General features: G+C 34.3%; 1 protein-coding gene across 3 annotated transcripts in view; it reads left to right on the top strand.

The window, feature by feature from the left end:
* Positions 1-20,426, top strand: part of LOC111155400 (heat shock protein family A (Hsp70) member 4 like) — a 45,415-nt gene extending 24,989 nt beyond the window's left edge. For 2 of the 3 annotated variants that reach the window (XM_022515544.1, XM_022515551.1), the window contains 9 exons: positions 1,344-1,477; positions 3,120-3,319; positions 8,816-8,914; positions 10,209-10,346; positions 13,387-13,512; positions 14,016-14,123; positions 16,405-16,524; positions 17,867-18,028; positions 20,133-20,426. In XM_022515544.1, coding sequence (XP_022371252.1) covers positions 1,344-1,477; positions 3,120-3,319; positions 8,816-8,914; positions 10,209-10,346; positions 13,387-13,512; positions 14,016-14,123; positions 16,405-16,524; positions 17,867-18,028; positions 20,133-20,324 — 1,279 coding nt within the window. In that variant the 3' untranslated portion in view covers positions 20,325-20,426. The remainder of the gene's footprint in view (positions 1-1,343; positions 1,478-3,119; positions 3,320-8,815; positions 8,915-10,208; positions 10,347-13,386; positions 13,513-14,015; positions 14,124-16,404; positions 16,525-17,866; positions 18,029-20,132) is intronic. The other variant, XM_022515545.1, reaches the window with a different exon arrangement.
* Positions 20,427-20,741: the final 315 nt, after the last annotated feature.

Genomic DNA, 20,741 nt, shown 5'->3' with positions numbered 1-20,741 from the left:
TAAGATAACTATATAGGACCGAAATTGACCCAAAGGATATGAGCATTATTATAACCAGTATTGCCACACTATTCACCAAAAGGATTATACCAATTTATATTCCTTTTAACATTGCTGAATTATCTGTTGTAGCTCATTTTCTTCTATGCTTTTTTTTTTTTTAAAGATTTTATTTATTTATTTGACAGAGATCACAAGCAGGCAGAGAGGCAGGCAGAGAGAGAGAGGGAAGCAGGCTCCCTTATTTGAGCCCCGATGTGGGGCTCGATCCCAGGACCCTGAGATCATGACCTGAGCCGAAGGCAGAGGCTTAACCCACTGAGCCACCCAGGCGCCCCCAGAAAAGTATTTTAAGAAACATATGGGGAGTTAAATTGAAAAGTAAATCTATCCTAGTAATTACAATAAGAAAGTAAAAGATAATGTAGGTTTTTGAAAGCTGGGATAGAGGGCAAGGTCCATGAATATGAGATTTGCAAACCTTGCATAATGAATAGGGTAATGGTATAGTATTATAGAGTAAGATTCTAGGCCACTATAAACAATAGTTTAAGCTATTTCTGTTAAACTGTTTAAGTAAGAGTGGGACTTCTTATGTAGATTTTAAAACTTCCTGTACTAGAGAGGAAGAAATACTATGACATTATTACATCATTTGAAAAAGTTAGAATATGGAAGTATCAGTGCAAATTTATAAAGTTGACAGCTGTACTGTGGTTATAGTAGAAAATATCCCTGTTAGGAAATACACACTGAAGTACTTAGATGTAAAGGGCTGTAATGGATGTAACATCCTCCACTGGTTCTGAAAAAAATACACATGTACATAGAGTGTGCACTTAAGTGATTAGAAAAGTGGAATAAAATGCTGGCAGTAAATCTAGTTAAAAGATATATAGTGTTCCTTGTTCCTTTAGTTTCTTGTGCTGTTATTTTTGCTCCTTTCTGCAAGTTTGAAATTAGTTTCAAATTAAAGTATTTTAAAGGGAGCTAGAATTAAAAGGGTTACATATGACAAGTATTTTGGAAACTGATAGGATTTGGTCCACAGATGTGAGCAAAAAAACTACTTCCTGTATTTTGGCTCAAAATATACCTTGTCTCAGTTCATTTTTCTTTTTTTTTGGTAGGATAAAATTGTCTCATGACAGACATTCTAAAAACTTTTAGCCATAAACCTATCAAATTGTATGTTCATAGCAAAACCAGTAATTCTTTATCTTTACATTTGTGATAGAGGTCTTTACAGTTGCTGCTTTTGAATTAGGAATCACATGGATTCTGTAATTAGATTCATAGACAACTTCCTGTTTATTTTGAACTATTTTCCCACTTCATTTTAGGGAATGTGAAGTATTCTGTAAGAACCATCCTGCCCCATTTTCAAAAGTCATTACTTTCCACAAGAAGGAACCATTTGAACTAGAAGCATTTTATACTAATTTACATGAAGTGCCTTATCCTGATCCAAGAATTGGTAAGAGAACTCAAGAAAAAAATTTCACAAACTTTTGCTTTATAAATATATTAACATTTGAATCAAGTAGTTAATAAATTGATGTTTGAGCTAAGCTAGCACTGAAAGCTATTCATACTTTTTCTAAACATGCGCTTTTAGAACTCACAGTTTATCCTGGAATAACAGCAGATCTGAATATTTTTAATTCATTTTGACTTCTCCATTTAAAATGCCCTGTAATTTGCCTGAAAGGTTTGGGTAAGGGTCATTTTTTATGGAAAAACTCCTTCAACAGTAAGTTGAAATTGTGCTGTTAGACTGACTATGTATTCTGACTTTAAACTTAAGTTCCCTGGCAAAAACTAGAATGCATATCTTTGGATCAATACAAAAGTGAAAATTGGGGACTATAATAACTGTTTTAGCTGAGTAATTTTTTTTAGAGATATAAAGCAAAGTATGATCTTTATAACATTTAAGAGAAGGAATAATTTATAATTCTTTAACTTTTCTATTTGTATTGCTTTTATTGATAGACTAAAAAGGGAACAATCTGAATATCTCAAATACGTTATTTAAAGCAGTAGAAATAAGTTAGGGAAGGTGGAATTCGTTTGCCCTTGCTTCTGTAACTGAGTGGCTTAAACAGAATTTGTTGTGTCCAGTTCTAGAAGCTAGAAGTACGAAATCAAAGTGTTGACAGGATTCCTTCTGAGGGTTTTGAGGAAAGGATCTGCTCCAGGCTTCTGTCCTTGGTTGGTAGATGGCCATCTTCAAATTCCCAAGACATTTGCCCTATATGTGTGTCTGTCTCCATATAAGGACATCAGTCACTGGATTAAGGCCTACCCTGATAACCTCATTTTAACCTCATTACCTCTGCTAAGACCTTGTCTTCCAAATAAGGTCATCTTCTGAGGTACTTGAGAATAGGACTTTATATTAATTTGAGGGTAAGGATCTCAATTCAACCTGTAACAAAGGTCAACCAAATTTTTTACTTCAGTTTTTCTGCCTAGTGTCCTTTCTGTACTATAGATATCATTAAATATTATGGATTTTTAAAAATAAAACAGCAGAAGGGCACCTGGCTGGCTCAGTTGGAAGAGTTGTGTGAATCTTAATCTTGGGGTTGTGAGTTCATGTTGGGTGTAGAGATTACCTAAAAATAAGGTATTTTAAAAGATATAATAAAATAGTTTCTTAAAAGTTAATATCTTTGTAGGTATTAGTGACTGAATAACTTAGCAATTTTGTTATAGGGTAAAATTTTTAAAAATTGCTTTATTTGTGAATTACCGAGATGGTTATGATTTGCAAAACTTGGAGCAAAAGGATAATGTCCATTTTTATCAAGCTCATAAATTGAATTTTGTTATTTTGGTTTTAAAATAGCAATTTATAACATACTTAAAAGCTCTATTGCCTTGAGTCAAATTGTCCTTTGTCCTAGCATTGATGATTTGGGGCAGGCTGCTTAACCCTTCTAAATCTTAATATTAGGTCCATTAAGATATAAAAAAGAGATGATCTGGGGTCAGTGCATTTTCCACAGTAGTTATTCTGGATATAATTTATGATTATTTGCCTTCATCTAAAAGAATGAATGAATAAATTAATTGGAGGCTCATGTTCTGATGGAAGCTCTTTTTTCCTTAAGGGAGCTTCACTATTCAGAATGTTTTTCCTCAGTCTGATGGTGATAGTTCCAAAGTGAAGGTTAAAGTTCGTGTTAACATCCATGGAATCTTCAGTGTGGCCAGTGCATCAGTAATTGAGAAGCAAAATGTGGAAGGGGATCACAGTGATGCTCCTATGGAGACAGAAACTTCATTTAAGAATGAAAGCAAAGACGATGTGGTATGTAGAAAACCTATTGCAAGGTTCCTCTAATAAATATTTAGTTTCTTAATTATAACTGATAACTTAAAAGTTGAAAATATTAATCTCTGAGGCTTTACTGTAAAAATTGATATAAACTTTTTAAATAAAAGCATCAAAGAATGATTTTTTAAGTATAATTTTAAATGCTGTACATCTTTCACATTTTTAAACTCTTTAGAGGTTTTGCATCTTTAATAGCCTTATATGAAAAACATGTGTTTGGAGTCATCTTTCCTAAATTCTTCTTTATTTCCATTAAAAAATATGTATTATGGCTAGCTTTTTAGCTTAGATAAATCCATTCAGATTGATACATTTTGAACTATACATGTACCTTTTTTTAGATAAAGTACATGCTTAATGCTATTTTTCTGGGCTTAGGGGATATCTGTGGTATTTGAACGTAAGAGTGTGCTATATATTCAGTAATGTCAATACTGAATTTTAGATTTTAGACTATTTCCTTAGGAAAGAGTTACATGACCCTAAGACTATATTACTCTTCATATACTTTAGATGCAGGAATCGTAGGAGAACGTGATATTTTCCATTACACAAAGGTTTCATCTTTTTATATATGTACTATTTATAAGTTATTTTTAATGGGATATTAGATTTTGTTTTGGTCATAATTGGAAATATGCTCTAGATTTTTTGTGTTTTGTGTATATTAGGAATGGATTTTTTTTTTTAAGATTTTATTTATTTATTTGACAGAGAGAGATCACAAGTAGATGGAGAGGCAGGCAGAGAGAGAGAGAGGGAAGCAGGCTCCCTGCTGAGCAGAGAGCCCGATGTGGAACTTGATCCCAGGACCCTGAGATCATGACCTGAGCCGAAGGCAGCGGCTTAACCCACTGAGCCACCCAGGCGCCCCTATTAGGAATGGATTTTGAGGGTGCCTGGGTGATGTGGCTCATGGGGCATCCAACTCTTGATTTCAGCTCAGGCTGTGATCTCAGGGTTGTGAGATCAAGCCCTACGTTGGGGAGTCTGCTTGAGATTCTCTCTCCCTTTGCTATTCCTGTTCATGTGCCCTCTCTCTCTCAAATAGAAGAATAAATTTTTTTTAAAAAATGGATTTTGTTTTATTAAATTTCAAGACTGTTTCTCCCTTTTGTGAAGTTTGTCTCTTTGTTTTTATCAATACTTACACTAAAATCTTCCACATTGATCAGAATTCTACTGCTGTGTAAAGTACCCATTTAAGAAGGATCATGGCATTTTCTTTCATTCTTCTTTCCATGCATTATTTTGCTATTATATCTTTCCTTGAACTGAGGAGAAAAGAAGTGTCTTAATCTGTTAGTAAAGAGTATAAATTTTTATAATTAATGTAAGACTAGTTTTTTTTTAAGTTAGTTTTCTTAGTTGTAGTTCATAATAATTTGTCAGGCATGTACATTTAATCCATTAAGATTTATTTTTACTAATATTGAGAGACTCTTTATGCCATTAGGATGAGTTTTTCATAACGATTTCAGTTTTCTTCACTTCTTTTTCTTAAAAATCTCTGCTGAGACCTTTATTTCGTTTTCTGTATATAGCAGGTCCTAGGCACTAAAAACAATAATATAGCATCTATTTTTCTGCCACCTCTAGCATTTCTTATTTGCTGCTTTTATTTTGTCTGTGGGCTTAAAAGATGATCTGGATGTGGACTTAAAAGATTGCACCTGTGAATAAAGGGTATGAAGTTATGGCAGCTGCTTTGGCCATTCAAGAGACTTACTTGCCTACCCAAGAGTGTTTTGGCTTATAGGAACATTTCCAGGTAGTTGATGTCCCCATATAAGGCATTTCTTCTAGATAAGTAAGATGTTCCTAAATATTCTTTCTACAACATACATAATCAAGAGAAAAAGAAAGGTTAATATTGTGGATCATATCCTTGGCATATTTAGCAGGCATGTACCATACATATTATCTCCTTTTAAATCCCTACCATAGCTGGATATAGTAAGTATTGAATAAATTGTAGTTTATTTCCAAAGCATTGCTAACAAGGAGTGATGTTTGAGTATCCTGTGTAGAAAGAATCCTGTATGCTGTATTTATTTTTTAATGGTTTTCTCTAGGATTTTTTAAATTCTGTATCCAGAAGTTTAAGAGCTAAGTCTTATATACCATTATAAAGTCGTTTCTTCCTTCTTCCCAAAAAATGTGAACCAAATCAGAGTAGACTTTGGAATTTAATTGTTTCAGTTTTAGAGGGAAACTAAGAGGGTAGTAAGTTCTTTTTACTCTTCCCTGCTTGCTGACACTAGTAGCTTTGATGTAAACCCAGTATGCAGCAGGAATCTTTTTTTGGGGGGGGGGCTTTTCCATGAGTTGATTTATGAAAGATTATTTTATGGGCCTCTTTTTTTTTATTAAAAATTAGGATAGCTTTGATTTTCCCAAAAAAATCATAACAGATTGCTGACTTTTCTTCAATATAAAGATACCTCAAAATTAATATTTCTAGGTATATATATATATATATATATATGTACACATATATGTATTAATATATGGTCATACTAAGAAGTTATCACATCTTAGGCTTTGTCACAAAACCAGAGATCAGAAAGACTATATGCCGTTTATTGTACTAATATACTTTGATTTTACTATTCCCCAATTGTTGGCCATTTTTTCAAAATATCTGATTACTTATATGTACAAGGCACTGTTTTAGGCACTGAGAATACAGTGGTAAGCCAGAAAGAAAAGGTCTCTGTCTGTCTTTAACTTACATTCTAATGGGAAAGGACAAGCTGGAAACAAGAAGATACCATTTAAAGAAAATTAATGCGGGTGGGGGAGATGCATAGTGGAAATTAACTGTGTGGTAGTGATAAGGAAAGCCTCTGTGAAGAAAAAACAGGTAAGCCAGCCTGAAAGATGAGAAAGCAGTTTGAAGGTAAGGTGTGGGTAGATGTCTGGGCAGAGTGAGTAACAAGTATAAAGCCACTGAAGCAGAAAGCCCTTTTTTGTTGTAACAAATGTGCAAGGGTAGCTGATACATGAGATACAGGAGTGGAGAAGGTGGGGAGAGTGGCAAGAAAAACAATTGATAAGGTAGATCAAGGGACAAATCCAGTAAAGCCTTTATATAGTTCATGATAATGATTCTGGATTTTTCCCTCTTTTTTTTTTTTTTTTTTTTTTAAGATTTACTTACTTATTTTAGAGAGCACACGCTAGAGGGGCGGAGGGAGAGAGAATCTCAAGCAGACTCTGAACTGAGCATGGAGCCTGATGGCAGGGTTCAGTCTCATGACCCTCAGATCATGACCTGAGCTGAAACCAAGAGTTGGATGCTTAACCAACTGTACCACCTAGGCGCCCCTGGCTTTTATTCCTAAGTACTTTTTATTCAGCAAATAACTAAAAGCACAAGAATATGTATATGGATATAGCAGGGAACAGAAAAACGATCTGGACCCTCATGCAATTTTAAAATCTGTTAGAGAAGCCAAAGTCTAGAAGCACTTCTTTTAATTTCCCCACCATGGATAATATTTGTATGAACCTTCTCAAATCATTTCAAAAGGTTAACATATTACTCTCAAATCAATTGCAAGCTGTACAATTTTCTACTTTTTTTTAATATATCTGAAATTGGGGTAGGTTTTGCAAATGATCATATCTTTTATGTATTGTTGCCAGTGGCAGTACTCATGATATAGTTCTTATCACCTGTACAAGTGTGAATTTGGTTGTTATTCCCAATGGCATGACTAGGCAATTGCATCCCCTTGACACTTCCATCAACAAATTGTTTTCAAGACCCTCCATGAAAGGAATTCAAGTCCTGGTTGCTGTCTGAAAACCGACTCCTTTTGGTGTGATAAAGAAAACACCATCATAGGGGTGCCCGGGTGGCTTAGTGGGTTAAAGCCTCTGCCTTTGGCTCAGGTCATGATCCCAGGGTCCTGGGATCAAGCCCCACATTGGGCTCTCTGCTCAGCAGGGAGCCTGCTTCACCCCTCTCTCTCTCTCTGCCTGCCTCCCTGCCTACTTGTGATCTCTGTCAAATAAATAAAATAAAATCTTAAAAAAAAATACCATCATAAAACTTGTAGAATAGGTATCAGGGGCTTATAAGAAAATATTAAGAGACCATACTGGAACAATTTTTAAACAAATGCTGGGTCACTGATGCTTTTGATGGCAGAGAGGACAATATTTTGTAGAAAAATACTTAACAACTGAATTAACTGATTCAGAAGAGTTGAAAATTTGAATGTGAAGTTTTAGAAATACCTTAACCACTTCATATGATTTATCTTTTAGAGATAAATATATACATGTTAGAAGAGCTCTTTCAATAAGTATCATAAAAATGCTAACTGATCAAGCATTTTGGCCACTTAATTGAAAGTATTTTTTTCTTAGTATTTCATGAAGTAGAGTTAAATGTATTTGTGTCTTCCTACATTGTACCAACTCACCACTATATCATTTTTTTTCACCTTTTTTCAATCAGGATCGGGGAAATTCTACAGTTGGAAGTTGGCTGGGGGTGGGGTGGGGTGGAATATCAGAAATACTTGGCTTTTTAAAAAAACTTTTTAAAAGATTTATTAGAGAGCAAGGGGAGGGGCAGAGACAGCATCCACAAGCAGACTTCCTTACATGGGGTTCGATCCCAGGACTCTGAGATCATGACCCCAACCAAAACCAAGAGTCAGCCACTTTCTCCACTGAGCCACCCAGGCATCCCAGAGATAATTGACCTTTTAACTACAAAGAACACTGGCAAAATGATCTTCTAACTTATTATTCTCTTTGCCACAAGTAAGCATTTCTTCATGATAGCCTTCTGAGTATTTTATATTTGCTTAACTCCAAATATATAAGAAGACTTAAATTATAACGATTCCTGAATTCCAGGCTTCTTTTTAGTAGATGACCATATAAGGTTAAGAAAGACCAGAAAAAATCTATTACTTGTGATTGTTTACCAAGTAGAGTTTATTTTAACTGGTTGAAAGCTTGTCTTTTAGACATTAAAAAATCTTTGAAGTTTACTTTGTAATAATTTGGAAACATCTACTTTGACAGTTCTGATGTATTGGGTATTTTACTACATTTAAAAAAATGAACTTATGTAATACACGTATTTTGTATCTCATTTTCCCACATTTAGTTCTTTAAAAATATTTTTCAAGTCAAATTTAATGTTCTTTTTTTGGTAAGCTTATATTTGTGAATTTTGATTGGTGACTTTAACTTGAAAACCGTTTTCTGTTTCTTTTGTAGTTACTTGACCACAGCTGAATGAAACTGTTTATTCACTTATCATCAAAGAGATCTTTTTCTTTTGTGTGTTAATCTATTTATTTGTAGTTATTCTCCATTGGAAAACAGCCTTCTACTTTACAATGTTCACACATTACAATTTTGAACACTTAACATGCTGTTTATTTTTAAAAAATAGAATAAGGAGGACACTTATGTTATCAATTACATTTTTCTATCCAGGATAAAATGCAAGTTGACCAAGAAGAAGGAGGGCATCAAAAATGTCATGCTGAACACACCCCAGAAGAGGAAATTGATCATACAGGAACCAAAACAAAGGTGTGTTTTACTGTTTTTGTGGTTGTGTCTTTTTGAGATTGGTATTTTGAGTAACGTATTTACTTTATACTGCATGCTTTTAATACACTTGATATTTTAAATCTTAGTACTCTGGAAGTATAGAGGCATATAACCAGAATAAATACAATTCTATGAGTTTATTATAGAGGATTTTTAAAAGAATGAACACTAACAATGTATAAAATTATCCCTTTGGTGAGAAAAAGAAGATGCATTTTTCAGTAATTTTTTTGTGTCGTTAAAAACCATATAATCCCAGAAAAATAGGAAATATAATAAGCTAAATGAAGAAAACTTACATTGTCAGTAACCTCACTTCTCAAAATTAACTACTTTTAGCATTTTGCTGCATATTATACAATATTTCCCTTTGTGCAAAAAATATATATATACATATATTTTTGAAGGTAAAACTTTAAAGGAGAATTCTTTTATTGAAAGTCATCATTTTACTAAGACAGTTGTCGATAAAAGGGAGAGACCCCGATCTAATCACCCAGATGAATGGGTCTGCAGTTCTAAATAAACATCTTCAACAGGTCTGTCTAACCTGAACAGAATTTAATCTATATTGGTTAGTTGTAGGTCAGTTGTAGATCTTTCCCAGAGGTTATAAAGATCCTGTTTCAAGCTCTAGGCTCTCAAAACAAAACAAAACAAAACAAAAAAACAACAAAACAGTTCTAGGCTCTCTGTAATTTTAAAATTAAAGCCTATTTTTCTAGATTTTCAATTTTTCTTGGTATTTTTTGCTTTGTTTAACAGCTTAAGATATAGTTTATATACCGTATAGTCCACCCATTTAAAGTGTACAATTCAGTGGTTTTTAATATACTCCATTTTATAAATGTAATAGTGCAGAGTGTTGCAACTATTACTATAGTCATTTTTATAGTGTTATCATCACTCAGGAACTGCCCAACTGTTTTTCCAGAGTGGTTTCAGTATTTTATAATCTTGTTAGCAGTATATCAGGGTTCCAGTTTCTCCACATCCTCACCAATTCTTGTTATTTTCCTTTTTTTCATTATAGCTGTTCCTAGTGAGTGTGAAGTGGCATCTCATTTTGGCTTTAATTTGCATTTCCATCCTGGTGTCTTTTATGTAGAAAGATATAGTGTATGCAGTGTATAAAATACTATCCATATTAAAATAGTATTAAGTACAGTAGATGGTAAAAGTTTTGATTTTACTTTTTTGTTTCATCTGAAATCACTTTTAAATCTTTTTTTAAGCTGGTTTTATTTTCCTTCTCTTGCATTTCTCTTTGCAGTCAGCTCCCTCAGACAAACAAGATCGATTAAACCAGACTATTAAAAAAGGAAAAGTCAAGAGTACTGATCTGCCTATTCAGAGTAGCCTGTGTAGACAATTGGGCCAAGATCTTCTCAACAGCTACATTGAAAATGAGGTATATAAATTTGAGTTGATATTGAAATAAGTGGTAGTGTAGGCTGAAATTTTTGTAAAAGTCAATGATTATGACCCCCCCACACAGTTTGGGTACCTAGTCTATAACCCCTAAGGAATTATTAAGTCATTGAACTACTTTATTTTAGACAAAATACTGAGCTATGTTAATATCATGTACGGTGTAACTTTCATCAGAGGCAGACATTGTATGGGGAAGTATTAGCAGCTCCCCTCTTCTAATGTGTTCTTAAAGATAAGGCTCTATTCAGAATATTTTCTGACTTCTTAAGATCTATTGTCATTCTTGAAATTTTCTTTACATGTCTAATTACATGTATCTAATTTTATAGTCTCTCGAGAAAAAGAGTTTTGTTTCTTGACTAGCAGTTGTGTAAGAAATTATTTTTAAAACGTCTATTTAAGTAGTAGTAATTTCTACAGGCTTGGCTAGTGTTAGAAAAAATCAGTTTTCTTTGAAGCACCAATATTCTCCTCTTGGTGCACATTATTCTGGGAATTTCTTCAAGAGAATTTGACTTACAATGATTGCCCTGTTTAGTACCTATCTATATTGCCTGTTCATTAACTATTAAGGTGAAGCAAGCATTCTTGGAGACCATGAGTAATTAAGAATTTGTTTTGAGACAAATTAATTTTCCCAAAGGAATAAACTGTAGGCAAGTGCTGCTGTGGCAAATTTTGTGTATATGATTTTTTTTAAGGTTTTAAAAGAATGAACACTAACAATGTAAATTCCAAAGGTCTGTACACTGTAGTCTTCTGTTTAAAATACTGTGTTTCTGTTAAAGTGAAAATTTTGTTTCGGTATTAACAATTTTCAGATTCTTTATTTCTTTGCATTAGTTATAACAATAATCATATTTGCTAAACCTCTTAAAACACATTGATATTGTATTTAATACTCAAACCTGTGAAGTATAAGTACTGTTAGAGATTTATGTTTTACAGATGAAGAGACAGGAACAGGTAGTCTAATCATACAAGGTCAGAGAGTAACCTTTGAGTTGCACCTGGGTAATTTGTCTCCAAAGCTCAAGATCACAACCGCTATACTATATCCCCTTCCAGAGCTAACATTTATTCAGCATGAGTTAGGTGCTAGGCACTATACTAAAATTTTATGTGAATTATATCAATCTTACTAACAGCCCTAACAGACAGATAGTTGTATTCTGTCTGTTTTAGGATAAGAAAACTGAGGCTTACAGAGGTTCAGTGAACTTGCTGTGATCTCAAAGCTAGTAAATGGGGAGCCAAGGTATTGAACCCGAGTATGTACAATGACATAGTCTATGTGGGGTTTTTAAAAAAGCTTTATTGAGATATAATTCACATACCATACAGTTAACCCATTTAAAGTGTAGTTTGGTGGCTTTTGGAATATTACACTTTACCAATCTTTTAAATTGTAGTAAAATGTATATAACATAAAGTTTGCCATTTGACTGAATGTACAGCAATTCAGTGGCATTGTTAAATTCAAAGTTTCGTGAATTGTCACCACTGCCTATTTCTTTTTCATAACTTTTTCATAATCCCAGAAAGTCTGTAATCATTAATAACTCACCATTCTTCTCTCCCCCCAACCCCCAGTAAACTCTAGCCACTTTCTGCTCTGGATTTGCCTATTCTAGATAAATCATTTGACTGTAATCATACAATAGTTGTCCTTTTGTGTTTGGTTTCGTATACTTTGCATAATGTTTTCAGAGTTCATGTTGTAACATGTATCAGCACGTAACACCTTTTTAGAATAGAGTAATATTTCATTGGATATATATGTACATTTTATTTATTCATTCATCTGTTAATGGACAACTGAGTTGTCCACCTTTTGGCTATTGTGAATAATACTGTAGTGGGCATACAAATATCTGTTTTGAGTTCCTGTTTTCAGTTCCTTTGGTTATATACCTAGGAGTGAAATTGCTGTCATACTGTAAATCTTTGTTTAGCTTTTTGAGGAGCCACCAAACTGTTTTTTTACATAATAGCTGCAGGATTTTACATTCCCAATAGCAATATGCAAGGGTTAAAAATTCTCTACATCCTCACCAGTGTTGTCCATTTCTTACAATCCATTTCTTTTGATTATAGTAATTCTAATAGGTATGAACAGGTTTTGGTTTGCATTTTCCTGATGCATATTCTTTTTCTTTTTTTAATTGAAGTCTAGTTGATATGCAGTGCTACTTTAGTTTCAGATATATAGCATAGTGATAAACTAGTCTGTACATCTTGCTCACCACAAGTATGGCTATCATCCCTCACTATACACTATTATTATACTATTGACTGTATTCCCTATGCTGTACCTTTTATCCCCATGACTTACTCTAAGCCTGTATCTCCACTCCCTTCCACCCATTTTGCCCATCCCCCCACCTATCTCCCCTCTGGCAACCATCAGTTCTGTTTCTATTCTTTGTTTATTCATTTGTTTCGTTTTTTAGATTCCACTAAGTGAAATCATATGGCATTTGTTTTTGTCTGACTTGTTTCACTTAACATAGGTCCATTTATGTTGTTGCAAATAGCAAGATTTCATCCTTTTTTAATGGCTGAGTAATACTCCATTACACCCTCCACACACCCACACACCCACACACCCAACCCATACCTTCTTCATTCATCTATCAATGGACATGGGTTTCTTCTCTATCTTGGTATTGTAAATAATGCTGCAATAAACAGAGGTGCATACCTCTAATTATTTTTGTTTTCTTTGGGCAGATACCCAGTAGTGGAATTATTGGATCATATGGCACTTCTATTTTTAATTTTTTGAGGAACCTCCTTACTGTTTTCCACAGTTGCTGCACCAATTTATATTCCTACCAACACTGCACGAGGATTCCTTATTCTCTATGCCTTTAGCAACACTTTTTTCTTGTCTTTTTGATTCTAGCTATTCTGACAGGTATTAGGTGATAGCTCATTGTGGTTTTTATATGCATTTCCCTGATGATTCTCCTGCATATTCTTAATAGCAGCTAATCTAAACATTTTGAATATAGGGGAAGATGATAATGCAAGATAAATTAGAGAAAGAAAGAAACGATGCTAAGAATGCTGTTGAAGAGTATGTGTATGATTTTAGAGACAAGCTGGGCACGGTCTATGAAAAATTCATCACTCAAGAAGTAAGTCTAAATTTTAAAATTTTTTATTAGAATTCTTTGAGGGGCACCTGAGTGGCTCACTTGGTTAAGCATCTGACTCTTGATTTCAGCTCAGGTTGTGATCTCAGGTTCATGAGATCGAGCCCCATGTTGGGCTCTGCGCTCAGTGAGGAGTCTGCTCTCTCCCTCTCTATTCCTCCTTTCTACTTGCGCTCCCATGCACTCTTGCCCACTCACACTGTCTTCCTAAAGTAAATCTTTAAAAAAATGATTTGACAATGCTGATACGAATTATATAAATAAACATACCAAATGTGTTACTGTTGTTCTTCTCCTTGAGCCACGTTTAGGAATGGTTCTTAGTTATTTCTCCCAACTGCAGAACTATAGTGAATAACATGTTTATGAATAAAAAGCCAGAGAAATTGAAATTTAATCTTTTATACTTGAAAAACGTTCTGTCCTTCTTTGATAACTTTATTTCTAAGGAATTTTCAGTTAGTGTCTTTTAAATGTATAATTAGGACTTGAATAAACTGTCTGCGATATTGGAAGACACAGAAAATTGGCTTTATGAAGAAGGAGAAGACCAACCTAAACAAATTTATGTGGATAAGCTTCAAGAACTAAAGGTATATTTTTTAAAGTCCATGTTAGTTTTCAATAGAACATGAAGTTTTCCTAAAAATTATGCTGTAAAAGCAAAGTCTATTTTTAATAAATATATTAGAAAATAATAAAGCAAGATACATGTAGGAAGAAATGTTCTCTAATCTTAAAAACATTTTTGGAGGGCAATAATGCTACATAATTGAAATCAAATAATGTATAATCATATTTGTTAAGATTTTCAGATATAAATATGTAGCAGATGATTGGAGTGTTACCAGTTTTACACTAGCCATATATTTCTGAGATGTCATTAAGAACAGATTTGTGAACCTAATCCCTTCTTACCCATTAGAGATTACACCCTTTCTCTACTTCTCTCTCCTTCACTGTCATGATTTTGAGGAGTAATATACTGCCCTATTGTATTTTCACATTGCAACTGAGGGGGACACCTGGCCAGTGAAGAAATTAGAAAGTAGCACTCCTGCTCTTGAATGTCCTTCCACAAAGAAATAAGGAGATGTGGCCACCAGGTCTCCCTTTTCTAGGTCCAATGATGTAAGAAAAGACCACTATTACTGCTTTCTGCTTATCTGCCCTACCCTGAAAAAAGTAGTTTTAAGTTCACATTACAAGGATGATAGGAAATTTGTCTTTTCTTCTTCTTCTATGTGGATCATAGCAATACTTTAATGTTCACATAATTACCAGGGGCTCTTACTAAATGTAGACTATGATTCAGTATATATCTGAGTGATGGGCCATGATTATCTATTTTTAACAAGCTTCCAAGAAATTCTGATGCTGCTGGTCGCTGAGCCATTCTGAGTAGCAAGGAAAAAAACATAGATGACATCGATAATGATTCCTAGGCTATGGGAAAAGACAGCCCTTTAGGACTGGGAGAGGTGGGGAGTATAAGAGAAGTTACTTAAGAGCGAAAGTTAGTATCTTGAAAAAGAACTGTCTTCATGCCAGTAAATTACTTCCATATGGAATAATTAAAAATCAACTAGAAAACCTAAACTTAAAAAAAAAACCTTAAAACCAAAACTAGTCTTTATCACATTTTATCTTGATAGTGTTACTCCCTATCTCCCTAGAAGAATGTATATATTTTGGGTGGTAGGAGCAGCCAGGCAGCTGAGGCCACTAGAAGAAACTGAAAAGCCCAGCAGCTCTCAAAAAGGATTTTTTTACCCCAAATATATAAGTAACCATAGAAATAAATGTTGTAGAAGGCTTCACAGGCCCTAGTATTTTTTTTTTTTTTTTGAGATGGTTAAAAATGTTTTTTTCAAAAACATTTACAATAAGGGGCACAAGGTGGCTCATTTGGTTAAGCATCTGTCTTTGGCTCAGGTCATGATCCCAGGGACTCCTTGCTCAGTGGGGAGTGTAGTTCTCCCTCTGCTCCTCACCCTCATGTGTGTGTGTGTGTGTGTGTGTGTGTGTGTGCGCGCGCGCGCGCTTACACCCTCTCTCACCCTCTCTTCCCTCCCCCTGCTCATGGTCAAACATGCTCCACGCCCCTGTGAGCTCTCTCTGTTCCTCCCCCTGCTCATGCACTCTCTCACACTCCTGCATGTGTGCATCCTCTTGCTCAAATAAATAAAATCTTAAAAAATTTTTTTCAATAAAAATATGATGTAAGTAGACTAAAGGCAATATGGTATCCTGGAACGGAAAATTAGGAAATGAGGTCTGGAGTTCAGTTAATAGTAATGCTCCAGTGTTGGTTTCTTAGTTTTGGCAAGTGTATGTTCTATGGTGGTACAAGAGGTTAACATCAGAGGAAAGTAGTGAGAGGTACTTTATAACTTCTCTGAAAATCTAAAATTACTCTAAAATATGTTGATTTTTTTAAGTGTATAAAGAATAGAAAAGAAAATAGGTATTCATTCTTCTAATGCATCGCCCTCCTCAAAGTTACAGGGGCTGTTAAAACATTTAGAAATTACTCATTCCAAGCATTTGGGGTAAGGGCCAGAGGTTTATTTTTTTGGTTTTGTTTTTTTAAGTGCTATACTCATAGATCCAGAATTTCCACCTAATTAATAAACATAAATAATATTCAGTAGGTACTGAATATCCAGAAATTCTAGTAATCATGTTGTTTACAGAGTTATACATAGAAACTTGGTTTCAAATACATGAATTCTGCATGGAGTATTGTCTTTATGGTCTTCTTATTTAATAGTTCTGTAAACTTTTAACACCTAACTTTGAAGGAATTAAAAGTATTATCTTGTTAAAAATTGTTTTCTGTTAATAACTTTTTCTTTTAAAAAAATTTAATAGAAATATGGCCAGCCTATTCAGATGAGGTACATGGAACATGAAGAGAGACCAAAAGCTTTAAACGACTTGGGAAAAAAGATTCAACTTGTTATGAAAGTGATAGAAGCATACAGAAACAAGGTATGAAAACCACAAAGCCAGCTGATGATGATGGCATGTGGGTAGTACATTGTGGCAATGGGGTAAATCTGTAAGTTCTCAGCTACAAAGCGATAGCAGTTGTTGCCACCAAATTCTGGAGACCTTGTGCACCAAACTTAAAACTTTTTTTTTTATTGGAGGGGCTCCTGGGTGTCTTGGTCATTTGAGCATCTGACTCTTGATTTTGGCACAGGTCATGATCTCAGGTCTTAGGATCGAGGTCTGTGTTGGGCTCCATGCTGAACATGGACCCTGCTTGGGATTCTCTCTCTCCCTCTATCTCCACCCCCATCCCTGCCCCATGCATGTACTCTCTCACCAAACAAAACAAAACAAAAAAAACAAACAGAAAAGTTTTATTTATTGGAAAGTTACCAATAAAGGGTACTTACACTCCTAAAATACAATGCAGGTATATGACTTTAATCTCTTAAAATTCCCTAGGTGTCTGTGGTTTTAAAACACATTATCACTATTCTCCCAGTTTTTTGGCTTTGGAGTACTCTTTCATTCCATTTCCCTTTATTTTCCATGTCCAATCTGTAATCCACATTGCATTGCCATTTCTTTCTGGTCTTGTGACTACCATCTTAAACCATGAGTTCTTAGATTGTTTCCTACATGGGATGGCTGCAGTTGTGTTTTTCAGACAGAATGTCATTATGTAATTCTCCTTATCAACAACTTACCATGCTGTTCTGCTGTATTTTGAGAATTTTCTGTCTAGCTTGCAGTATGCCTTCTTCTCTTATTTCTCTTTATTCCCTAACAAATTCAATTCCGAACAGCTTCTTTGTTGGCTAAGTATTGTTCCCTTGAATATTCTCCACTAGGCATTTTTTTTGGCAAAAATGACTTCTTCAGAAAGCCTTTTCTTTTAAAAATGCACACAGAGGGCTGCCTGGGTTGCTCAGTGGGTTGAGCCTCTGCCTTCGGCTTAGGTCATGATCTCAGGGTCCTGGGATTGAACCCCGCATCGCATCGGGTTTTCTGCTCAGCAGGGAGCCTGCTTCCCCCCCTCTCTCTCTCTCTGCCTGCCTCTCTGCTTACTTGTGATCTCTGTCTGTCAAATAAATAAAATCTTAAAAAAAATAAGAAAAATAAAAGGCAATACCTCAAAACTAAAGTTAAAAAAAAAATGCACACTGATCTTTTTTCTTTCTCCCAGTCTCTTCAATTCTATATATTTGTATATGGCTTCTTCGCATGGATATGTGTGAGGTATACATTAATAAGAATCTAAATCTTTTAAATAGAAATTATTAATTGATGCATTAATTGATATAAAAATCTGTTACATTAAGTAAAAAATTTTTAATAGGATGAAAGATACGATCACCTGGATCCTACTGAAGTGGAAAAAGTTGAAAAGTATATCAGCGACGCCATGAGTTGGCTGAACAGTAAGATGAATGCACAGAACAAACTAAGTCTCACTCAAGATCCTGTGGTGAAAGTTTCAGAAATAGTTGCAAAGTCAAAGGTAAGTTACCTACAAAATTCTTTTTTTAATGGTTCAAGCATAAATATTTTTAATGGGAGCCGTACTTTGAGAAATAATCAACTTGCAAAAGAACTTAGAGAAACAAGTTTAAGGCTAATTTTTAATTTTGGGAAAAAAAAAATTTTTTTAGGTGGGACATCCCTGTCCCTTGATTTAGTCACATACACAAGGCTGTTTTTTACATTTTAAGTGCAGAAAGAAAGAAAGCAATGTGATAATTTACTGTTAAATACTTCAGACTTTTCTAGATTAGATAAGACTTCTAAATCTCCATAGTAAAACTTTGCAGTATTGGTCTTTGACATCATTTGAAACCTGTAAAATTCTGTGGTAAATCTTATTTCTGAGATAAATTTCCCAGTCTAAAAAACATTACCCATGAAAATACAAAAGATTATCATAGAAAAGAACACCATGAAAAACATGGAGACAAATTTTATAATAAAGATAAGCATCTTAGTAGAAAAATGAGAAAAAACATTGGATAGCAATTGACAAAAGAAGGTATACATGTCCAATAAATATATATGAAAAGGTGTGCATCTTCATCACATTCTTCTCCACCCATCTCTTTTCATCTGATTCATGGTTTTGTGTTTACATTCATAATCTTTGTTATAAGTTGTCGAGGGTGCAAAGAATCGGATGTTCTCCCTTAGCAACTTGGTTGAATTTGTTAAAACATTTTGTATCAGTATATGTTCAGAAATTTAAAGGACATATAGGTACCCTTTAACCCAGAAATCACAATTGTAGGAATTCATCCTAAATTGATCATTGCACAGGGATAGGCACATAAATACCCTTGCTTATTAATTAGCAAAAAATTGGAAGAAACACATACCTGGCAGTAAGAAATTAGATAAATTGAAGCATCCATTCAACACTTTGCAATCATTACATAATTTTAGATACAGAGATCTATTTAGATAGAAAGATGTGTACAACATACTGCATGAAAAAGGAAAGATTACAGAACCTAAATAACATTATTTCACTGTATAAATTAGCAAGCATCTTCACAGATCTGTAGGCTTGCAGGTATGTGTATGCATGGACATACACCTAGAAGGATGTTCACTAAAATGTTCATTTTAATCTGTAGAAGATGGAATTTCAGGTGCTCTTTTTATTTTTTTGCCTTACCTAGTTCAGTATGTTTTCAAGGTTTTTGTTTTTGCTTTTTTTTAAACAATAAACAGGTATTTTTTAAATCAAAGCAAAGTATTTTCCTTTTGAGAGAGTTTTGCAAAGAAGCCATAATAATTTACTCCTAATCAGATGTAGGTGGTAAGAGCAGTTTCCCCCAGGTTGTTAACTCCCTTTCTGTCCCTATCCCGATCTCTGTGACACTGGTCTTGGGGATTTTAATGGTCTTTTATTTCTGTGTTAAAAAGAAATAAGCAGGGCGCCTGGGTGGCTCAGTGGGTTAAGCCGCTGCCTTTGGCTCAGGTCATGATCTCAGGGTCCTGGGATCGAGTCCCACATCGGGCTCTCTGCTCAGCAGGGAGCCTGCTTCCCTCTCTCTCTCTCTCTCTCTCTGCCTGCCTCTCTGTCTACTTGTGATCTCTCTCTGTCAAATAAATAAATAAAAATCTTAAAAAAAAAAAAAAGAAAGAAGCAAAGATAAATTACATTGTACTTACTTTAAATTATTAAGTTGCATTTACATTCATGACTTAATTTTCTTTCAGCATAGTTCTACAGTTCCACTTATGAAAGCTGTTTTCATGTAAATACCAATTTATGAAATGTGTTATTTGATATAATTCTCAGAGCACTAGGCATAATTTAAAGGAATGAATTAAAAATTATTTCTGTCCAAAAAAACTGTATTTCAATTATGAGGAACCAGTTTTTAGGAAGATTAGATACAAAGAATTTATTAAAGATTGAAGAGTTCCTTGTCAGCATTAATATGCACTAACCCAGAAATAAATGCTTTATTGATGTATTTGAAGAAACTTGGTTATCTAACTGAGCTAACTTAAATTTAGGGATATCTTATTAATGTGGAAATTTAGAAAATTACTGGTAATCTGTTCTGTAGTATTTTTAATATCATTTTTCTTCATGTCTTTAGGAACTGGATAATTTCTGTAACCCCATCATTTACAAGCCCAAACCGAAAGTAGAGGTTGCTGAAGACAAAGCAAAAGCTAATAGTGAACACAATGGACCAATGGATGGACAGAGTGGGACTGAAACTAAACCAGATACAACAAAAGACAGCTCCCAGCATACTAAATCTTCTGGAGAGATGGAAGTGGACTAAGTCTTAATTTTACCTTCACATAATTCAAACAGTGCAAGCAACCATAAGGTCCATTCTTCCTTTTACATGTGGTACACACAACATATGTTCCGTTGTTCTTAACCACTTTTTGTCATTTGTTTTTTGGAGTAGTTTTGAAAAGTGTTCTGTATTGAGTGCACCTCTGTTCATTTCCATTGCTGCTTATGTGAAGCTTTAGCTGAGTATAGATTTACAAGTCAGTTTTAGCTTTCTTAATACATGTTCTATCAAACATGCGAGACTGATATGTATTTGGCAACAATCTACCTTATTTAAAGCTTCTTCTTGGATAAACCTCAGCTCCTGTATTCAGGAGAGGATACTGTATTGCACTATTGTTGCAGAAGCATAGATTTAATTGCATCATCATTTTGAAAAACATTGAAATGGATGTGG

This window comes from Enhydra lutris, unplaced genomic scaffold (assembly GCF_002288905.1).
Source record: "Enhydra lutris kenyoni isolate GAN:26980312 unplaced genomic scaffold, ASM228890v2 scaffoldscaffold3, whole genome shotgun sequence".
Taxonomy (NCBI): Eukaryota; Metazoa; Chordata; class Mammalia; order Carnivora; family Mustelidae; genus Enhydra; species Enhydra lutris.
The sequence above is the reverse complement of the archived record's forward strand: the minus strand, read 5'-3'. Positions and strand labels throughout refer to the sequence as shown.